At 43.7% G+C, this 21,026-nt stretch overlaps 1 protein-coding gene across 1 annotated transcript in view; it reads left to right on the top strand.

Moving 5' to 3' along the window:
• Positions 1-15,770: 15,770 nt before the first annotated feature.
• Positions 15,771-21,026, top strand: part of LOC103179428 (A disintegrin and metalloproteinase with thrombospondin motifs 20) — a 185,357-nt gene continuing 180,101 nt past the window's right edge. Inside the window, exons 1-2 of the mRNA XM_042334947.1 lie at positions 15,771-15,873; positions 17,207-17,571. Of these exons, the coding sequence (XP_042190881.1) occupies positions 15,783-15,873; positions 17,207-17,571 (456 nt within the window). The 5' untranslated portion in view covers positions 15,771-15,782. The remainder of the gene's footprint in view (positions 15,874-17,206; positions 17,572-21,026) is intronic.

Raw genomic sequence — 21,026 nt, 5'->3', positions numbered from 1 at the left:
TGTCGCATGTGTCAGACACCTGGCTAACCCCCAAAATTGTTTAAGAATCATTATTGTGGAGCTTTGAATATTGATTATTACTTAGAGCTGTAATTCAGATTTTTAATTTTCCTCCTATTTATGAGGATTTTTAAATTGAAATTTTCTTTTCTTAATGTACTATACTTGGCTGAAAAGATAGGATGTGATCTGCTCCGGATTGCAGACTTTAAATGAATTCCTATTACTTCACCATTGAATCCTGACCTACTTTTTACCACAGGCAACATTCTTCCAGATTTATACTGCAGTACTTCTTGACAAGTAAAATAAATAAAATATAAAAAAAGATACTGTTCTATATTTTATTCCATGTAATTGACTTATTTGCCTAACAGCTACCAATTTCCCCCTAGAATTTGCTGTCATAATTGCCTCCCTGGATAGTCTATTCCACATATTCACCATTCTCGCTGTAAAGTAATAACTGTCTGTTTAGATTCTTGAAAACCAAGTTGTATGAGCTTTTTAAAGCAGTAGTACAGCCTAATTTTCCTTTATTTATTAAACAGCATTTAAAAGTACTGCTTTAATCTTGTTTTCATTATCTCCATAACCAGAAGAGGGGTTTGTGAGTGATTTTCTTTTCTTTAGCCTGCGATTTCTCTGAGATTTCTTTCTTTCAAAGCTGAAGAGCTCTAGTGCAAATAATTTTCACTCATGGTTCATTCCTCTAACCCTGGGCATCTTGTTACTTTCCTCTGCACTGCCTCTGGTGCCTGATCAGTCAGTCACCTTGTGTTCAGTGACCAGAAATGCAGTGTTCCAGTTGTGACCTGACCAGAGCAATGTACAGATTTTGTGTGCCTTCTGGGGTTGTACGCCTTCTGTCAATGTAGAGCAGCATCTGTTTGCCTTGTTTATTGCTGCCTTACACTGTTTTGACCTAGTAAGTGATCTGTCAACTAACACCCTCTTAGTCTCTTTCAGCTTCCCCCTTGTCAAGATCTATCCCATCTGTGGAGTATGTGTGCCTCCTATTTTCTTGACCTACGCACTGCAATTGTTACAGCTGACTATAAATTGCTGGTCATTGAGCTTAAATTGTTTGCCTTCATTCCCAAACAATTTTTTTGGTGTACATTTTCTTTTGTCATAGGCACGTTTCACATTGCGCGAAATTTGGATTTTGTGCCATATTCCACATGTAATCTGGATTTTATGAAACATTTCCCAAGGCTCATTGTGAGGTTCTTTATTGGTCAAACAATACACCATAAAACTGATTGGCTTAATTAATAATATTGATTTATTCATACCATGTCCATACTGGAACGTGGATGATGAACAATGGCCACGGTTTCAAATTAGAGCCACCTAACTGATGAACTTCACAACAGACCAGCATTATCCAGTTTCCAATGACATGAAATGCAACGGATCAGATTGTAGACAAATATTTAATTCATATTAGTAGTTTCTAGAAATGAAGGTACAAATCAAAGAACGCTGATCACCAAACATTGGGGCAAGATGCAAATAAGGATCCACATTTTCCTATTTGCCATTAGTGGGTGATAAAGAGTAAAGTCAATCCCTCTTTTTGTGCACCTAAGTGTTGTTACGTATCTTGTCTGCCACTATCTTTCCCAGTAACCATCTGTTACTTAAACTCTGTGCTAAGAATACTTCAGGTCTTGCTGACATTTAGCTGGAGGAACTCATCCAGTACTTGATGTTTGACAGGCAATTGTCAGAAATGCAAGTATCGTGAAATTAAGGGTTGAGGCAGAGAAATTAAGTTGAGTGTCATGTGTGTGTACATGAGGAAGTAGGCCCCATGACATCAGAAATATTCGCCAAGGGGAAGCATTTAGTAGGAGGAAAGGAGTGAGGGTAAAGCCCTGAGAAATGCCACTTGTGACTGTGTGGGGGATGGGAGGCATTTGAAGAAACAAATTGAAGATGAGATGATGAGATAGGTAAGAGTGAAACCAGGACATGACAGAATTGTGAGGTCGCGCATGGAGGAGAGACTTTGAATAAAGATAAAGTGGTCAATGGTATCACAGGCAACAGAGAGATCAAGAAGAACGAAGATGCAGAGAGAGCCCTCCATTGCAGATGGAGAGAATTCATTCATCACTTTGACCAGGACAGACTTGATGTTTGAATAGTGCAGAAATGATGAGAGTGTCTTGAGGAGGGAGAGCCAGAGGAAGGAGTGAAGCTGGGAGGTGAAGATTCATTCTGAAATCTTGAAGAGGAAGTGAGGGTCGGAGATGGATTGGTAACTGCAAAACATGGAAAGATCGAGTGAAGGCATCTTGAGGAGGTGGGAGATGACTGGAATTTTGAAAGTCGGGCTGGATACTGTGCTAGTTGTAAGGGAGAGATTAAAGCTGTTGACTTGCAGGGGAATAGGACAGAAACCTGGGTGACCTGGAATGTTGCAGGGAACAAGTGGTGGATTTTATGCGGGAAATGAAAGAGTGGAGGAATTAAGGGGAAATGGGGTTAAATGTGTGGAAAGAGTGATGATTGGAGGCTGAGAGAGAAGATGGGGAAGAGAGTGGCAGAGGCAGTTGAGTAAATCCACTCTATTTTGGACCAGAGGAAGTCCATCACCTTTTCTACTTTGGAGTTGGTGGTTAGGATAGAGAGAGCAAAGGAGGTGGATGGTGGTAGAGAACAGAAGCTAAGTGTTATCTTTGGTGGCCAGTATGATCCTCATCAAAAAGCTGCATTCAGCAGAGGAGAGGGCTCAACTGTAGGCTTGGGTGGGATCCAGCCAGATCTTTTGATGGATGCCGTTGCTGTCTTTGCTGTCGGATTTTAGAAATTTCAGGGTGGCCCACTTTAACTGATCAGTTAACTGGACAACTGAGAGCCAGCAGTCTTGTTGATTGGGCACATTTGTTCTGTGGCAAGCATAAAGTCAGTCCATCATTAAACTACATCAGTGTTCCTCATTTTGTAATGATATGCCTACAATTTGTTATCCTTCTTTTAACTTGAGAATATTTTGGTTAATATTGAGGCATTTGACGTTGTCCTTTTTGTCCATTTTTCAATTGTTTTGACAAATTGAACTTCGGGCGGGAAAAAAATCTCATCAATAATCTGTGCTGTCACAGCATGTGGGGCATGGAGTATTGTAATGTTGATTGATTTAATGTGCTTCTAAAACTGTAAATACCTTTCACACAAGTAATGTACTTGAATAGTGAAGGCCATAGCAGCAATTCTAACAGCAGCTGTGGCACTGTGTAAGAATTCAAAGCAATGCTTTGGCAGTTCTCCAGGACTTTTTATAAACTGACCGCAGCATCATGTGCCACATAACTATGTTGATATCGCACTACTGTATTATATCTATAATTATTGTCAATGTAAAGTTTGGAAACTTTTCAGCAATTTTAAAATCTCACATTTTTCTTTTAAATTATTTGTGAGGTGTTTCAATAAATCTCTACATACCTGGAATTTATGATTACATAAAATTATTTCTTTGGATCAGAATTTACAAGAATGNTTTTTTCTTCGCATTCTTATTTCATCCCGTTAACTCCTTCCCCCGTTGACATCAGCCAATTTGGCACAGCATTCAAACCTTCAAATCTTTGCCCTTTATGGATGGAAACGGGATGAGTGGAATCCATAAGACCATAGAGGAATGTGGGGAGTATTTGAAGCTATATACTTCTCCTGCAAACAAACATGTTTTGTGCTTCAGTAGCAGACTTTTCATTTCCAGTGTGTTTTGATTTCCCCATATCCTATGCTTTGCACGTAGTTTGGATTAACTGTGCTCGCACCATTTGCAAACTGAAATATTCTGTGGCATGTTCAACATTCTTCCCCACAAGGGGGCAACAGGTGCAATATATTTGGTTGCTTGCTGTTTCGGCTGAAATGAAGAGAGCTAATTTCCAGTAACATGCAGTCTTTTTATTGGCAGAACATCCACAGTGAGTTGCATTGCTTCTGATGTGTGACCTTAGCAATGCAGCAGTGAAGTAAAATGATTTTCTATTCAGTGCATGAAAATTCACTGGTTTGGTCACTGCAGCTTTTACAACTCTCAAAGATCCTTTTATAATTGATACTCCAGCTAAATGAAGCAAAGTAAGTTTGAACACTTGGGTTCTATCAATGCACAATGGCTTCTTGCAGCAGGTAGAATTATTCTGGAAATAAAAAGAAAGCAATATTTATTTGTTTATCCTTCATTCTTTCTGGATATTAGGGCCTTGATTATTGTCATTGCTGAATTTTGGTGAAAATCATGCATTAACCATGTTTTGGCTGGCCAAGAGATGTGTAACAAACCCATGTTAGCAGAATGGAGGTTGTGGAGGTAGCAGAATGGGATAGGGAGTGGAGCTGCAAGAGATCACAGAGGGAGATTACGGCAAGGATGTGGAGGCATTTGAAAGTGAGACCAAGAATCTTGAAAGCAATCCGATGCGGAAGAGGATGTCTCACAGAGCCTAACTGCTGCATAAGATGGACCTTATGGAAGGTCATGCTGCGAAGGCCAGCAAGGAGAACATTTGAAAAATTAAACTTGAAGTTAAGGCATAAATAAGGGTTTTGGTTGCACTAGGCATGAGAAAGGATGATGAGTTGGGTAATATTGCAAAGGTAGTGGAAAATGGACTTTGTCAAAGACTAAATGAAAGGCTTGAAGCAGAGGATCAAACAAAATGCACAGGTTCTGTTATTTGTAATGAGCAGCCAGGAAAGTTTATGCAGTTAGAACTAGAGATAAGGAGACTGGCAGGATACAGCTCAGAATAAAGCCATTCAGCCCAATAAGTCCGACTGGTGTTTGTACTCCACACAAGTGCCTATCCAGATCCTATCCTAAAACCCATATTCCTGACTTTTTCCCCAAATCCCTTAACTTTATTCTCTCTTAACCATGTGCCCATTTTTTTGCTTGAATGCGTACATGATTGCCACCCGAATAAATGAATGTGGCAGAAAATTCCACATACCTACCACTGTCTACGTGAAAAGGTGCCTCCTCATTTCTGTTCTGCACCTCCCAGTTCTTATTTGAAAACTATACTCTCTAGTTCTAGGAAATCCCTATCCACCTAGCTCAGCCTCCCATCATTTCATATCTATCATCTATCATATCGCCTTTCAGCCTTCTGAGCTCCAAAGTAAAAAGCTTCAGTAACTGCATTTCTTCATTCCAGGCAACATCCAACCGTCTAGATTACTTTAACATCTTTCCAATAATGTGAAGCCCAAGACTGAATACACTATTCCAACAGCGGCCTCATCTTTGTTTTGTACAGATTCAACATGAACTCTTTATCATTGCACTCTATTCTCCTTGCTATAAATCCCAAGACCCCATTTGTTTTTTTAATAGCCTTATCCACCTGGGTCACTGCCTTCAGTGACCTGTGAATGTGTACTCTCGATCCCATCTTCAGGTCGCATCTAAAGTCCTTCCTCTTTGACTGTGCTTTGTGTCACCTCACTATAGAAATACAAGTTGTTTTGTTATCTCCCTGCCCCACCACCCCACCAACTCTCCTCAGTTTTGCACCCCCATCTCAGGTGCCAGGCTGTGTGAGGCACTTTTGAGAAGTCTTCCTGATGTGAAAGTTGCAAATGTAAGTCATAAATTTATACTGTTTTTATTGTTGAAGGTTGCAGAATGGTCAAGGATTCACAGGGAGCCTTGGTTACAGATTAAGAGGATGTCATTGATGACTTTAACAAGAGCTGCAGGTGGCCTAAAAACCAGATTGGAGGGATTTAAACAAGGAATGATTGGAAAGATCGGTGTTTAACTGGGAGGCAATGGCAGGTTCCATTACCTTGGGGAAGAAGAGCATGTTGGAGAAGGGGCCATCGCTGGAAAGTTTGAAGAAGTCAAGAGTTTTTTTGAGGAGTTATGTTAACAACAATAGGAATAACACATACAGATTCAACCCCATTTCTTTGGTATATTCACCAAACTGACCAGAAAGTGAATGACATATGGTTTTGTATCAGCCACAACTATGCCGCGATATTGTTCACAGTTGCTGGGTTAGTTCTATGGTAATACAAAATACTTATGTGTGACCCAGAAGCTTACGTCAGGAAAAACAATGATTGTGTGTGAGATTATTCACATTCGCTGTTGTTTGTTTTCACTGATGTTCAACAATGGTAGAAAAATGTCATTTAAAATGACTATTTGGATGTAATTTAAATCAATCAAAAAACTAAAATCTAAACCTTTTAAAATATCAAAGACTTTAAACGTGCTGGAATTTACTCAAAAATTAAGTCGTACATTTTTTCAAACCAAAAACTGAAAGCTGAGCTTTGCAATACCATTGTCATTTTTGATTAAGATATCTTGATGAGTCAAGTGACAGTAAACAAAAGCATTGCAAATATTTGACTTAGATAGTTTTATCGTCCTTTGTGCTCACCTTTCATTTTAAAATACAGTAGAATAGGTTCAGCCCAAGGTTACTGATGCAGAACAAGCTTTCAATATTTAGAGTTTGCACTTAATTTGTCACAGGTCAGGTTTGGACATTAAGGTGAACATGACTCTTTTACTGAAAAGATCATCAGCTTTTATCTTCTATTATTACCATCATTACAGCTGCTGAATCTTTCTGTGCGACTGATCCGTGATTGGTGAGGGAGTGGACCAAGAACCAGACCTGGTATATCATGTGTCAGCAGAGAGGTTTTACTGAGGAATAATACATTATTGTTCAGAATAATACAGTGGAATCTTTTTTATACAGTGGAATCTAATGTACAGAGATTTCTAATGGAAATCTTTAATAATGAAAGCCCAAGTACATCACCTCTCTTTTGCAAGAATTCCATTATGAAACACTCAACCGTTGGAGCAGAGTTGCCAGCAGAATTGACAGAGTTGCCAACATTTTTTGGTCAGCTGGTGGTCTGACACACACAGACAGCAGTCACTCATTGTGATAAAGAAAATGCAAACCTGATGGATAGTTACACATATGCTTCCCGCTTATGCATAGAAATGTTTCTGCGTCTGGAAAGGAGTGCACACTCAGCTTGGAGGGATGCACCTTACTTGTTTAATCCTGAAAGGTGTGAGAAATGGGTTGGCGAGAGCCAAGGTATATGGTACTATTCGATTTAACAGGCAGTGGGAAGAATCCCAGTCCTCAATAACTGATGTGATCCTCTAGGTCCTGCTCATGAGCTAGGACAACCCACTTCAGCAATGATCAAATTGCCTGCTAATGCACTGTTTCCAAACTAACACATGGAATAGCAATGGGGTTGAGGTCAGAGAGACTCCCAGTACACCTGAAACCATCTTGCAACATCAAATCAATTCCTTCAGAAAAGGAAGGGAGAAAATTGCGATACGAGAAGAAATCATTTTTAGTTCACTGAATTTTACCTGCGACCTCAAAAGTCATTTATTGTTCATTTTTTAAGTCTCCTTCAAACTCACCAGACCTTTTCATGGAGATTTAAAGGACCTATGGCACTCTTTGTAGATGTTTGTTATAAACCTTTAATAGCTCCATGTGTAACCTTTAGTGACCTCTTCTTGTTGAGATAAGAGATTTATATCTCCAACTCTATACAATAACAACAGACCGTGAGGATTAGGAGGCTCTAATTCAATCATGGAGGTTTTGTGGCTGTGCAGAGAGCTTATACATTACTTTTATGGGATATCACATAACTGCCTCGATTCAGTTACAAGCTTAGGAATGATTTCCAGTTACTATATCTATATAAGCAAAAACATTTGATTAAAAAAAGTGACTTGAGCATTGATTGAATACTTAAACCAGAACATAAGTTATTAAAAGTACATTTGCAGTTTCTAAGGTGTGATGTGTGTACAAAATTCTTACACCATGTGAATGTGCACGCTTAGGTTTTAGGAAACAGTTTTCCCCAAATGGTCATCTCTGATTCACTCTTGCAATACCATTCAGTGCTGCTTTACAGGAACTGCCGTATTCAATACAATGACTGTTATACAGTACAAAATTACATTTGTAAAACGCCTTTCACATCGGGAGGACGTCCCAAGGCGCTGTACAGTCAGGGATTAGGACCCGAGTGGGGGTGTGTGGGGTTGTTGGAATCAGGGAAGGTGGAGGGGACAGAGAGGGTAGGAGTGTGGCCGAAGACACGGTCGAAGAGGAGGGGCTTGAGGCGTGCCATGAAGGAGGCAAGGGAGGGAGCGAGGCGAAGGGAATGTGGGATGGAGTTCCAGAGGGTGGAGGCAGAGAAGTTAAAGCCCGACTGCCGATGGTGGGGAGGGCTGGGTGGGGGACGTGAAGCAGGCCAGAACCTGCTGAGCGGAGGAGTGAACAGGCTGATAAGAGGTTAGCAGGTTGGAGAGGTAGAAGGGGGCAAGGCCATGGAGGGCCTTTGAAGGTGAGAACGTTAATTTTGAACTCGATCCTCTGAGGGATGGGGAGCCAGTGGAGCCGGCCCAGGATGGGTGTGCCATATGGGGTCACGGAGCCTGGTGTGGGAGAGGACATGAGCTGCAGAGTTCTGGATGACCTGCAGCTTGTGGAGGGAAGAGTTGGGAAGGCCGACAAGCAGGGAGTTGGCGTAGTTGTATTATGTCAGCAAATGCAGCAGCAAATTTACACCAGATATACACGTCAAATGACAATGAGCTGAATGACCTAGATCAGAAAGGAACATTGGCCAGCACACTAAGAGAGCGCCCTGTCTGCTTCAAACTAACATTTGTTTGAATCTCTTGTACAGGCAGGTGGGACCTCAATTAATCATCTCATCTAAGAAATGGCACTTCCAGGAATGTAGCTGTAGTATTGTCCTAGAATAGATTATGAGCTCAAATCCAGATTTGGGACTTGAACTCACACCCTTATGATCCAAAGAGAAGACTAACATGACTCTTTTGTTTCCTGTGTTGTTTCCACCTCAGGGTTGAAAATTGGAGAAGTGCTCAAACCAGTTTTCTGTATTTTCTCATTTTGACCCATTACAAATCTACAATTTGTTTAGGCCATATTGACAATTTGTAATATAGACATTAAAACACAACTGTCTCTAATAGTAAGATTTAAAAGAACCTATATTCAGTGGATGTTCATAAAATCTAATTTTTAAATGAAATCATGAGAATTGGTTACCTTTTTGAATATATCTGTACCTGCTTGAATTACATTTGTATCTCTAATTTTGTTTGTCTTGTCCACCCCCCCCCCTCTTTACTTTAAAAACATATTTCATCAACATCCTTTAATCTGCCTTTTCCCCACTCAGGGCCTCCATTATATCTGTAAAATATTTAGAGGCATTTATCTTATACGGAAAGTGCCACCAAAGTGCACATGGCTTGGGGATAGGAATCAAATTTGTACTTTGTTTTTACCATGTTAACAAAGCACCTGCTGTGCTTGAGAAGTTACTGAAGTTCACAAAGAATGGTTGCAAACAAGTCTTACAGTAGGATTCAGATTGGGTATTACCATCAAATGAAGCTTTCAATGAAATTACTTTGTACTGTAATAGATATTGTTTGTCCATTTTGAAGAGAGATCCACTTATTTTGCTTTCTCTCGAAGCAGCGAATACGAATGGGCTGTGGAAATAATGAGTTTGATTGGCCAAATGGTATTTTCTTGTTCCAAGCTTTATCAACTCAGTGAATATATAGGACATGAATGGTTTGCCATTCTATTCAATTAAACCTGTTGAAATATCTTGCATTGCACTTGCAGCTGAAAGAGAAATCTAACTTAATTAAACAGTCCTGGCATTTATTAGCTACTATGTTTTAAAACTGCACAAAAAAAACTAAGCCATATAATCAACTTACATTGTCAGAGAAGGAATCCTTGGCATTTTTATCCACAAAGGATAAGAGAGCTGCTTCAGATATAAGCTGTCACTTTTATTGATGAGTCTGTTAAAATTACTGATTAAAAAACTTTATGGCGGGGTAGGACCCACACGTTTTAAAAGGTGCTTTATGTAGCTTTGATTTTAGGTAAGATTTGATATACAGCCAATGGCATATCAACAAAGGCATACTGTATTGTGCACCGCATAATTGTTAATCTGACTGTTTAACTGTTTGAGTACGGAAAGACTTTTCCAATTTATAGTTCAGCTGTATTTTCTTTCTCGTGTCTTCTGTTACACAACACTCAAAAAAGTATTTATTTTGATGAGTTATCCATTTTATTCCCTCCTTTTCGGCCTCCCATACTTTGCATTATATATGATCAAAAGGCAAGTCCTCACAATGGCACAGTTGAGATGGACAGCTCAGCTTAGGGAATTTGTGGGAACAAGAACCCATTCATCTGCACTATGCTTCATTGTGTTGCCCTGCAACACTTAATATAGTGAAGTGAAAGATGCACGGAAATAAATGACTGAATTACTGTACAATACTATTCTTGCCACTGAAAGAATCTTGATAGTGCTTGTATGTGCACTCTTAAAGATTTTACAGTAATCACAACCAAGTGTAGTGACTTGGTAGAAGCCAAATAGAGCAGTTATTTATATCCTGCAATGTTTCACAAGTAACCATGAACCATCAACTGATAAATTTGGAGGATTGTTAGTTAGTCAAGACACCAGGAAGAATTTCCTTCCCTCATCAAATAATGTTGTGGGATTTTTAATATCCACCTAAGGACAGGCAGATTAAATTTTGATTGAACATTTCATCCAACAATCCAGCTGATCTCCAGTACTGGACAGAAGTGTTAGGCTAAACTAAACTTTCATGTCCCGATATGATATGAACCCACAAACCCAGAACAAGAGTGTTACCAACTGAACTAACAAATAAATTAAAGATTGAAAATTGCGAATTTGCTGGTTTGTTATTTAGTGGTTCAATGTGAATGTGAAACTGTGGGTCACACTGGCTCAATGGTAGCACTCACCTCCGAGTTAGAAGGTTATGTGGGCAAGCCCCATATCGGGACTTAGAATCCATAAAGTCTATTCTGAGTCTACATCCCAAGTGCAGTGCTGGGGTGTGCTGCTATGTCAAAAGTGCCATTCTTCAGATGAGATGTTAAACTGAGTTCTCACAAATTTATCCCCCAAATAAAATTAGTCACTTACTCTATGGATGTTGATGGGACATTACTGTGCACAAAATTGACTGCCGCGTTTGTCAATAAAATACACAAGGTCACACCACTTTACAATATATCCTGTCAAGTGCTTTGAGACGTCTCGACAACGTGATGAGGCTATATATCAAATGCAAGGATTATTATATCAATTAGTTTGAAGTTGGGTGACAACTACTTCATGGTCCTATTATTCTTCAATATTTATTATAATATGCAAACACTTTTAAAATAATATATGAAGTATGTCACATAGGCACATGCACTCTATAATAAAGTTACTTCATGTGTATATTTGGTTTCTAGCTATAGTATTATTTGTGCATGAAAGATAAGTAATTATATACCAGGTTGAGAAAATTCAATTAATATACTTGAAAACATGATATATCTTAAAGTCTTACATTGTAATGTCATCTAATGTATCTTGAAGCAAATAAGTTCACCTGAACATCAAAATATGCATTTATAAAAAAAGTCATGAAAACCCATAATTTCCCTTACTTGTTTAATAAATTATAACTAATACTAATAGCTGAATTGTAGGGCAATATAAACTCAAATATTCTAATGACATTTGTAAACTATTCAAGTTTTACTTGAGCAATATTATTGCAGCTAAATACTTGCAATTTGCTTCAAAGCATACATTATTCTGAGTAAGGTCATTATTTATGTATCATCTTAAATCTTGGTTCCAAAGGAGATCAAACTTCAAAGGATTATGTTGCAGTGGTGGCCAGTGCTTCAAGCACAAGATTTACTTAAGATTTACAATCCTCAGAAATCTGTAGGTATGAAACCTAAAACAAAATAATAGCAGACATTTTGCATGCAATGTTTAAATGTTTTACCATGCTTTCTTATGTCATTACTTTCACAAAAATGTAAACCATTCATCTAATTAATGAGATTTCTATGGTGTAAAATTTACTGTTTTGACCTCAGCTAAACTTGAAGCAAAACATGAGTATTCATGAGGGCACTTAGATGAACAGAATGATCAGTGAATTTTGTACTTCTTCCTGAACCAGTGTTGATAAGTTTTCTGAAATCAGATTAAAAGAAAAGTATTCTGAGATATTAGTTTTACAATGTCATTTTCTAATGGGAACTTTGACAGCTGATGTGAAAATCCAACAGTTTCTGTGTATTTATTTAAAAGTATCGCTACATTAAACCAAAGAAAAAATAAATCTGTATCCGAGTACAATCATATGAAATGGTTTTGAACATTTGCTGAAAAGGGATTATAGCTACAACACTGATCATGTTGCTTCATTGATTCTATTTAAGAACACAAAGTATGAGAATTGCTTTGACTCTCCTGGTGATTGAGCAGTTTGAAAGTGCAAAACAATTTCAATGGTTGTACTGTTCTGTGAAAGATGTCAGTATTATTCTGTAGTGATGCGAAAAGAACAGGCTTTTGGTCTAAAGTGTAAATTCAGCAATATTTTTTAACTGTTCCTGCCATTTTATAAAATCCGTTATGTTAATTATAAAAAGAGCGGTTTGTAAGTAAAAGGCAAGGGTTCAAATTTTACAAAAACACTGATCCCCTTATTGAATTTCATTCAGCCGTATTACGAATTCCTAAATAAAATATTCAACCTTAATTCTATTTTCTACAGTACATGCACTTATATGTGGCAAATGATTTATGGGGTAAATTTGCATGAAAATATAATTCATGCTGTTACTATGTTCTTCATGGAAAAAGCAAAGGCACCATGGGTGCACACTTGAAACATATAAACTCTTACTCTGTGCCCATGAAGGACCAGTCATTCTCATTTTATGGCACGGTTGTTCACTTGGCAAGAATCATTCACCAAGCTTTTTCTTCATCTGAGCCATGAGGAACAGACTGATTCTTTATTCACTGAATTTGATTTGGTTCAGAGAGGCAACCTATTTTTGCTTATAAACGAAAATCAGCTTATTTTGTTTAAAAAGGTTTGCTATCCGTCTCATCTTTCATCATCATAAATCTGATTTGTAACATTTTCATTGTCCAATTCGTTCTGTTGCCTGCAGGTTTTGTAGCAGTTTGATGTAAATATCATGTTGAATTAATGCAGAATTGCAATTACAATGCAATTACAACTGTGGCTCTAAGATTGTTCTGAATTAATGTTTGGTGTTGCACTTTTTTTAGTGTAACTACAAATGGTGTGAAGCTGTGTTCTTAAAGTTTAGAGAATTCCCAGGTGGTACATATAGTCACTTATTTAGTTCACATACTGATTGTCTTACTGGCTTTTCACTCATACTAAAAATATCTGCGATTTTAATACTTTTTGGCATTGGTATGTTTAACAGTACTTCTGCATCTGGGGTTACCTAACCAATTAAAGCTTTGGTTCACGTGATCGAGGATGTATCTTTACTTCCAAGTTTCATCGATTAGCCAGACAGGCCGGTCAACCATAAGAATAATACCTTGGATTACTTGGTACCTGCATGGCTATATCAAGTTTACCAAGTCACTTACCCCTGCCACCCCCAACCCCTCCCCCAGGATATAATATAAATATGCAACTTTATCAACCATGAGAGTGTGAAGAGCTGAGTGGACCCAGATGGATTCAAATTGTGTGTGTCAGCCGAGGTCCCATCTGCCTGTTCAGGCAGATGTTAAAGATCCCATGGAACTATTCGAAAAGAGAAGGAAGTTTATCCCAGTACCCTGGCCAACAAACCCCACAAATAAAATTGGTCACTCACTCCACTGCTGTTGTAACATTGCTTGTGAAACTGGCTGCCACGTTTCCCCCACAAAACAGATTATGTAAAATTCACTTTACAAGTACATCCTGTGAAGCGTTTTGAGACATCACTGTAGTTCAGTGGTTAGAACACTCACCTCGCAAGCGAGAGACCTGGATTTGATTCTCGGTAGGGCAAAATGTTGTGCAAGTTTCCTTACTCCACACCCCTCTGTTTACTTAACAGTAAGTAGGAACCTGGTTATTAGTCGATTGCCGAATTGCATTTCCGGGGATGATAGTCCCTCTCCCCCCAAAAATAATAATAATAAATTGGTCACTTCAATCCCCGACTGTTTGTGGGACACTGCTGTGTGCAATTGTCTGCCGCGTTTCGTCCACAAAATATACAATCAATTCACTTTACAGTATATTCTATGAAGAACTTTGAGACGTCTCGAAGATTTGATAAGGTGCTATCATGAAGTCCTATAGCTCAGTGGTTAGAGCATTCGCCTCGCAAGCGAGAGACCTGGGTTCGGTTCCCAGCAGAGTAAAATGTTGGGCAAGTTTGCTTGCTCCACACACCTCTAGTTACCTAGCAATAAGTACAAACCCGGTTGTTAGTTGATTTAGCAGATCGCTTTCGCGGGGTAATAATTCCTTCAAAAAAAAATAATTTGATCACTCAATCCACGACTGTTTCTGGGACATTGCTGTGCGCAATTAGCTGCTGCATTTCGCCCACAAAATATACAATATGCGGTCAATTCACTTTACAGTATATTCTGTGAAGGGCTTCGACACATCACAAAGACGTGATAAGGTGCGATATCAAAGGCAAGGACTATTATTATGATTGAATTCAGAAGATACAGGTGACGCGCCCGTATCACCGTCGCCAAGTTATTTGACGCCAGCAAGAGCAGTGAAACCAGATTACAGTGCAGCAGGAGCACTTCCTCCAGCCGGTGCGAAACCGTTTCAAAACACCGCACGGTCACGGACCGGCCGCGCGAAAAAAAACAAACAAGAGCCAGTCTTGTGTGCGCGGAGTTTCAAATTTGTAGCGCCTCGGAGGCGCATTTGTTTGCGGCGAGTTCTCGGTCAACGAGTTTGGGAGCAAGTGGTGGGGTGGGTAGTGGTGGGGGGGGAGAGGGGAAAAAAAAAGCACACGGCAGTCCGGGAAGGGTTAAATAATCTTTGGCAGTTGTGGTCTGCCTTAGTGTGTGTGTGTGTGTGTGTGGTGTGTGTGTAAGAGCGCTGGCGGATTGGTTCGGGAGCAGCTCGAAGAGGCGGTCCCTCTGTTTGATGTCGGGATGGCCGAAAAAAAATCAATGGGGCTGTACGGTTCCCCCCCCACTACCCCCTCCTCCCCACTACCCCCCCCCCTCCCCTCCCTCCTCTCGGCTCGTCTGTCGCTCGCACAGCACAGCACAGCGAGTGGCGAGACCACTGAGCGGTTGCACGGGACATGATTGGTATATAGCGGCCACTTTCCCGGCGAATATCTCAGTGGCCGCATCGGCTGCAGGTTTCCCCCCCACCTCCCCAACCCCCCACCACCACCAGCCCCCCCCAACCCCCACCCCCCTCCCCTCCCACCCCACCCCCAGTTGAATGACTCGATGTGGCTCCGCGGTGGGCAATGGGGCATTAGAGGGCTCGCGGCTTTCTTGGAGGAGGTTGTCCGGCGAGAAGAGTTACACCCGACCCCCAGGACCCCCGACCCCACTGCTTCCGCGGCTCCCGGCTCTGCTGCTGCTGCTGCCGCCGGCGACCCCGAGCCGAGCCGAGCCGAGCGGAGCTGAGCTGAGTCCCCGCTTCCAGTCGCACACGGGCAGCTGTGACGCTTGAGCGTTTGCCTCCAGGGGAGAGGGTGGGTGGGTGGGTGGTGAGTGTGTGGGGTGTGGGGGGGGGGACGGGGAGGGGGGGGAGGCGCTCTGCTTTCACTCGGGGGAGAGGGGGAATCATGCAGTTTATGGTCTGGGTGGAGGGGCTCCTGTGTCAACTGTTCGTATTTATATCCACTTCTTGGGAATTGCGTTTACACCCAAAACAAGGTACCGTGTGACTGTATTTCTCTTGGCGCTCGGATGCAGATCAGCATTTATTTTTGCTGGGGTTGGGGGGTGGGGTTTTTTTTTTTGGGGGGGGGGGGTTGGGCGGTGGGGGTTTGGTATTTCTAATTGCAATGCTATTTTTAATATAAAAAAGGGGAAACAAAGTATTTATGTATAAAAATGTATGCGCTGGATTTTTCACACCGTGTATCAAACAGCTGTAAAAGTTTATTTAAAAAAGAATATGCCCTTCCCATAGGGGTGGGGGGGAGGTGGTGGGTGTGGGGTGGGGGGGTGGGTGTGGGGGGGGGGGGGTGGTGTGGGGGAGGTGGTGGAGAGTGAGGTGGGTGTGTGGGGGGGGGTGGTGGGTGTGGGGGTGGTGGGTGTGTGGGGGGGGGTGGGTGTGTGGGGGGGTGTGGTGTGTGGGGGGGGGGGTGGTGGGTGTGTGGGGGGGGGGTGGTGGGTGTGTGGGGGGGGTGGGTGTGGGGGGGTGGTGGGTGTGGGGGGGGAGGTGGTGGAGAGTGAGGTGGGTGTGGGGGGGGTGGTGAGTGTGGGGGGGGAGGTGGAGAGTGAGGTGGGTGTGGGGGGGTGGTGGGTGTGGGGGGGGAGGTGGTGGAGAGTGAGGTGGGTGTGGGGGGAGTGAGGTGGTGGGTGTGGGGGGAGTGAGGTGGTAGGTGTGGGGGGGGTGAGGTGGTGGTGGGTGTGGGGGGGGGTAAGGTGGTGGGTGTGGGGGGGTGAGGTGGTGGTGTGTGGGGGGGTGAGGTGGTGGTGTGTGGGGGGGGTGAGGTGGTGGGTGTGGGGGGGGTGAGGTGGTGGGTGTGGGGGGGAGGTGGTGGTGTGGGGGGGGGTGGTGGGTGTGGGGGGAGGTGGTGGGTGTGGGGGGGAGGTGGTGGGTGTGGGGGGGGGAGGTGGTGGGTGTGGGGGGGGGGGGGTGGGGGGGGGGGGGGGTGAGGTGGTGGGTGTGGGGGGGGAATGAGGCTTTTTTAAGTAAATATGTGAAAGCAATATAAATATATATATTTGAGTGTATTTTCTTCTTTTATATATATATTTTCTTCTTTTTTTCCCCCTCTTGAATATTGCCCCCTAACACCCCCCCTCACCCCCCCCAACACCCCCCTCACCCCCCTCACCCTCCTAACACCCCCCCCTCACCCCCTAACACTCCCCAACACCCCCCTAACACTCCCTAACACCCCCCCTCACCCCCCTAACACCCCCCCTCACCCCCTAACACTCCCCAACACCCGCCTCACCCCCCCCCCTCACCCCCCCAACACCCCCTCACCCCCTAACACCCCCCACACGCCCCCCCCACACCCCCTCTTTTCAGAAACCTTCGTGAAGCAACTGACCTCCTATGAGATAGTGACCCCGACGCGGGTGAACGACTTCGGAGAAGCGTTTCCTCACGCGCATCACTTCAGGAGGCGGCGAAGTCCCGACCCGGAGCCGTGGGCGCCGAGGACCCACTACCGGATCGCCGCGTTCGGGCAGCGCTTCCACCTCAACCTGAGCGCCGACTCCGGCTTCGTGGCGCCCACTTACCAGGTCACCCACTTGGGCGGCGGCCCGCGGGGCCACGCGGCGGGGGATGCCTTCCCGGGGGAGCGCCCCGACATCCAGCACTGCTTCTACACCGGTCACGTCAATGCTGACATCGGCCACACCGCCGTGGTCAGCCTGTGCACCGGGCTGGTAAGTGTGTCCTTTGGTGGCTGAGGGAGGGAGGGGTGGGAGGGAGGGAGGAGGAGGTGGGTGGTTGGTGGGGTGGGAGGGAAGGGTGGAGTGGTGGTGTGTGGGTGGTGGTGGGAGGGAGGGGAAGGGTGGGTGGTGGTGGGTGTGGAAGGAAGGGTGGGTGGGTGGGGGAAGGGTGGGTGAGTGGGTGGGTGGGGAAGGGTGGTGTGGTGGGTGGGGGGAAGGGTGGGTGGTGGGTGGGAGGGAAGGTGGGTGGTGGTGGGTGGAGGGGAAGGGTTGGTGAGTGGGTGGGTGGGGAAGGGTGGGTGGTGGAGGAAGGGGGGGTGGGGGTGGGTGGGAAGGTGGGTGGGTGGGAGGGGAAGGGTGGTGGTGGTGGTGAGGGAAGGGTGGGAGGGGAGGGTGAGGGTGGTGGGGAAGGGTGGGTGGTGGGTGGGGAAGGGAATGGGGGGGGGAGTGGAGTGGTAGAGGTGAGGGTGGGAGGGAAGGTGGGGGGTGGAGGGGAAGGGTGAATGGTGGGGGGTGGTGGGGAGGAGGGTGAGTGGGTGGGGGGGAAGGGTGGGTGGTGGTGGGTGGGAGGGAGTGGTGGGTGGGAGGGAAGGTGAGTGGGTGGGAGGGGAAGGGTGGGTGGTGGGTGGAGGGGAAGGGTGAGTGGGTGGGAGGGGAAGGGTGAGTGGGTGGGAGGGGAAGGGTGGGTGGGGAAGGGTGGGTGGTGAGTGGGAGGGGACGCAGGGAAAGGAAAGATGGAGCTATCGGATGATTTCAATGGTGACTTTGTCTTGGCAACTCTCCTCGCTTTGGCAGCCCGAAACAGCGAGAATGCAGTGAGAGAGAGAGGGTTTGTCTCGAGGGAAAAGAAAGTCCTCGGCCTAGAGCTCGGCTCTGCTCAATGGTCCCGGTGATCATCACTTCCAGATCTGTCCGCAAGAACGCATTAGTTTCTGTCAGTTTTGGTACCATCCCAATCCACAGCGTAATTACCATCCGGCGCGACCTGCATTCCAGCAAAGCGTGGTCACAGTCTGAGTGAAGCCTTTCGTGTGTCACATTAGTTTGGTAAAGTGTCACTTGGTTGATCTGTGTTGAACGACACTTGTGTTAAAAGCAAACAAACAAACAAACAAACAAACAAACAGACGTCAATGAGGTTTGCAACAGTGCACACTTGCAGTTGTGGTTTGCTGCTGTCAGCCTTCGGAGTTGACACAGATGAAGATTAATCATAATTATCATTGAAGATGAAGGGGATTTTTTTTACAGAGTGAGAGGAGGGGTGGGAGAGAGAAAAGCTCGTAAGAAACTAACTGGGTCAGGTTGTTGGTCAGGCTAACCGGAAAAGCACCAGCACAATCTTGGAAACAGCCCCTCTCATGCCTGCGTTAAGCAGGAAGATTAACCTTGTGGCCAGGAGAAACTGTTTGAGATGTCGAAGGCGACGTGGAAGAATATCTGACATCCAGTGATTTAAGCAGAGCAGTTGGGGGTGGTATGGAGAGCAAGAGTATTGAAGCCAGTAATGACCTATTTAGATGCTAAATCAAATAATGCCAACGCTAACCGTTTGAAGAGGATTTTCCCCTGGTTTATTGGATGTTCAAACTCAAGTTTACCCGGCAATTAGGCTGGTATGATTCTTAGCCTTCTCAAATATCTTGCTATTCATGCTGTTCTATATTAAACCTGGCTCTGTTACACGGTTTGCAATGCTTACCATGGGAGGGGTGGGATTCAGTGTGCTGCATCCTGAACAAATGGGAAATGTAGGCGCTGACCAGGTTTAAGGAGAGCTTGATGGTGGAATCACTCCAGCAGATTACAAGTTATCTGTGGTATTGCTTTACTCGGTTGTTAAGGCAAGTCTTGAATAGGAGGACATAGAGGAGAAAACAGATTCTGTTGAATCATTATCCTTAGTGTTGTTACTAGGGCTAGTTACTACATTCTGCTGCCCGCATACCGACCCGGACCAAATTCCGTACCTACATCTCACCAGTTCTGGCCAGGCTCCTCTGGCTCCCCATCACTGAATAGATCGACTTCAAGATCGTCACACTTGTGTTCAAATGCCTCCACTATCTTCCTACCTCTCCGACCTCCTCTCCCCAATCCACCAACTGGTGCCTCCGGTCGACTGGCACTGGTCTCCTGCTTGTCCCTTGCCCCTTCTGCCCCACCATCGGAGGTTGCGCTTTCATCCACTATGTCCGATACTCAGGAATACTCTTCCCTCAATCCCTCTGCCTTGCTCCCTCTCTCCCCTCTTCAAGTCCCACCTGAAAAGCTTCCTCTTTGACTCTGCTTACAATCAGCGCCCCCCCCCCAACCCTGGCTCGGAGTCAGGCTCCACCACTGTTAAGCGCTCTGAGACACTACCCTGCATGGAGGGTGCTATTTAAGTGCAAGTTGTTGTTATTTGGTGATGAGTGAGAAAATGACTTGTTTATACTTTAAATAGATCATGTGTTCTGGTTGTGGGGTATTGCTATATGCAAATTGACTGCTGCTTTTGCTAACAAATACACAGTCACTATACTTGACAGTGAATCTTGTGAAGCACTTTGAGTTGATTCGATGATGTGATAAGGAGCTATAATTAAAGCAAGGATTTTTTATGTTCTACAATAATGTACAACTTGTTAATATATCTGGCACATCAAAAAATAATAAAACCAAAGCCTATTAGAAACACAAGCAAAGCAAAGGCTGCCAACCTCATGGTTTTGATAAGTACTTGAGCTTGTAATGCAAGCTGTCACTCAACTGCAGTACCAGCAAATGCAACATTGTCAGATGGTTGGACAAGACATTAAAACCGAGAATCTGTCTGCCTGGTTCGGTGAGTGTTAAAGATACTATGTTTCTATTTTCCTGTCCAACCTTCCTCCACCGTCATCAAAATATAGCATCGTCAAAAATCAGACTGACTGTCCATTCATCTCGATGTTAGTTGTGGGATGATGCTGACACAGATTCGTTGTCTCATTTGCCTACATATAACAGTGACTTGACTGCACTTCAAATTAACTCATTGTATGAAGCACTTTGAGATGTTTTAATATAGTTAAGTGCTAAATCATATAATAATGATAATTCTTACATTTGGTCTAGTGCCTTTCATAGGAGGACATCTCCAAGCACTTCACATGATATAATGTAAAATGTCGTGATTGTTTTGGGGGCAAACAAAGCAGCCAATTTGCGCACAGCAATATCTCACCAAAGCTATGAAGTGAATAACCAGGTTTATTTAGGGAATTGTTAGCCAGGACATCGGGAGAAACTTCCTTTTCTTTTTGAGTAGTGCCGTGGAATCTTTCACATCCAGTTAAGCAGCAGATGGGCCTCGATTTAACACCTCATCCAAAGGACAGCACCTCCAGTAATGCAGCACCCCCCAGCATTTTATTAGCGTGTCAGTCTAGACCAGTGATGATGGATATTGATGTCAGGTGTCAGCC

This window comes from Callorhinchus milii, unplaced genomic scaffold (genome assembly GCF_018977255.1).
Source record: "Callorhinchus milii isolate IMCB2004 unplaced genomic scaffold, IMCB_Cmil_1.0 Scaffold5, whole genome shotgun sequence".
Lineage (NCBI taxonomy): Eukaryota > Metazoa > Chordata > Chondrichthyes > Chimaeriformes > Callorhinchidae > Callorhinchus > Callorhinchus milii.
The sequence above is the reverse complement of the archived record's forward strand: the minus strand, read 5'-3'. Positions and strand labels throughout refer to the sequence as shown.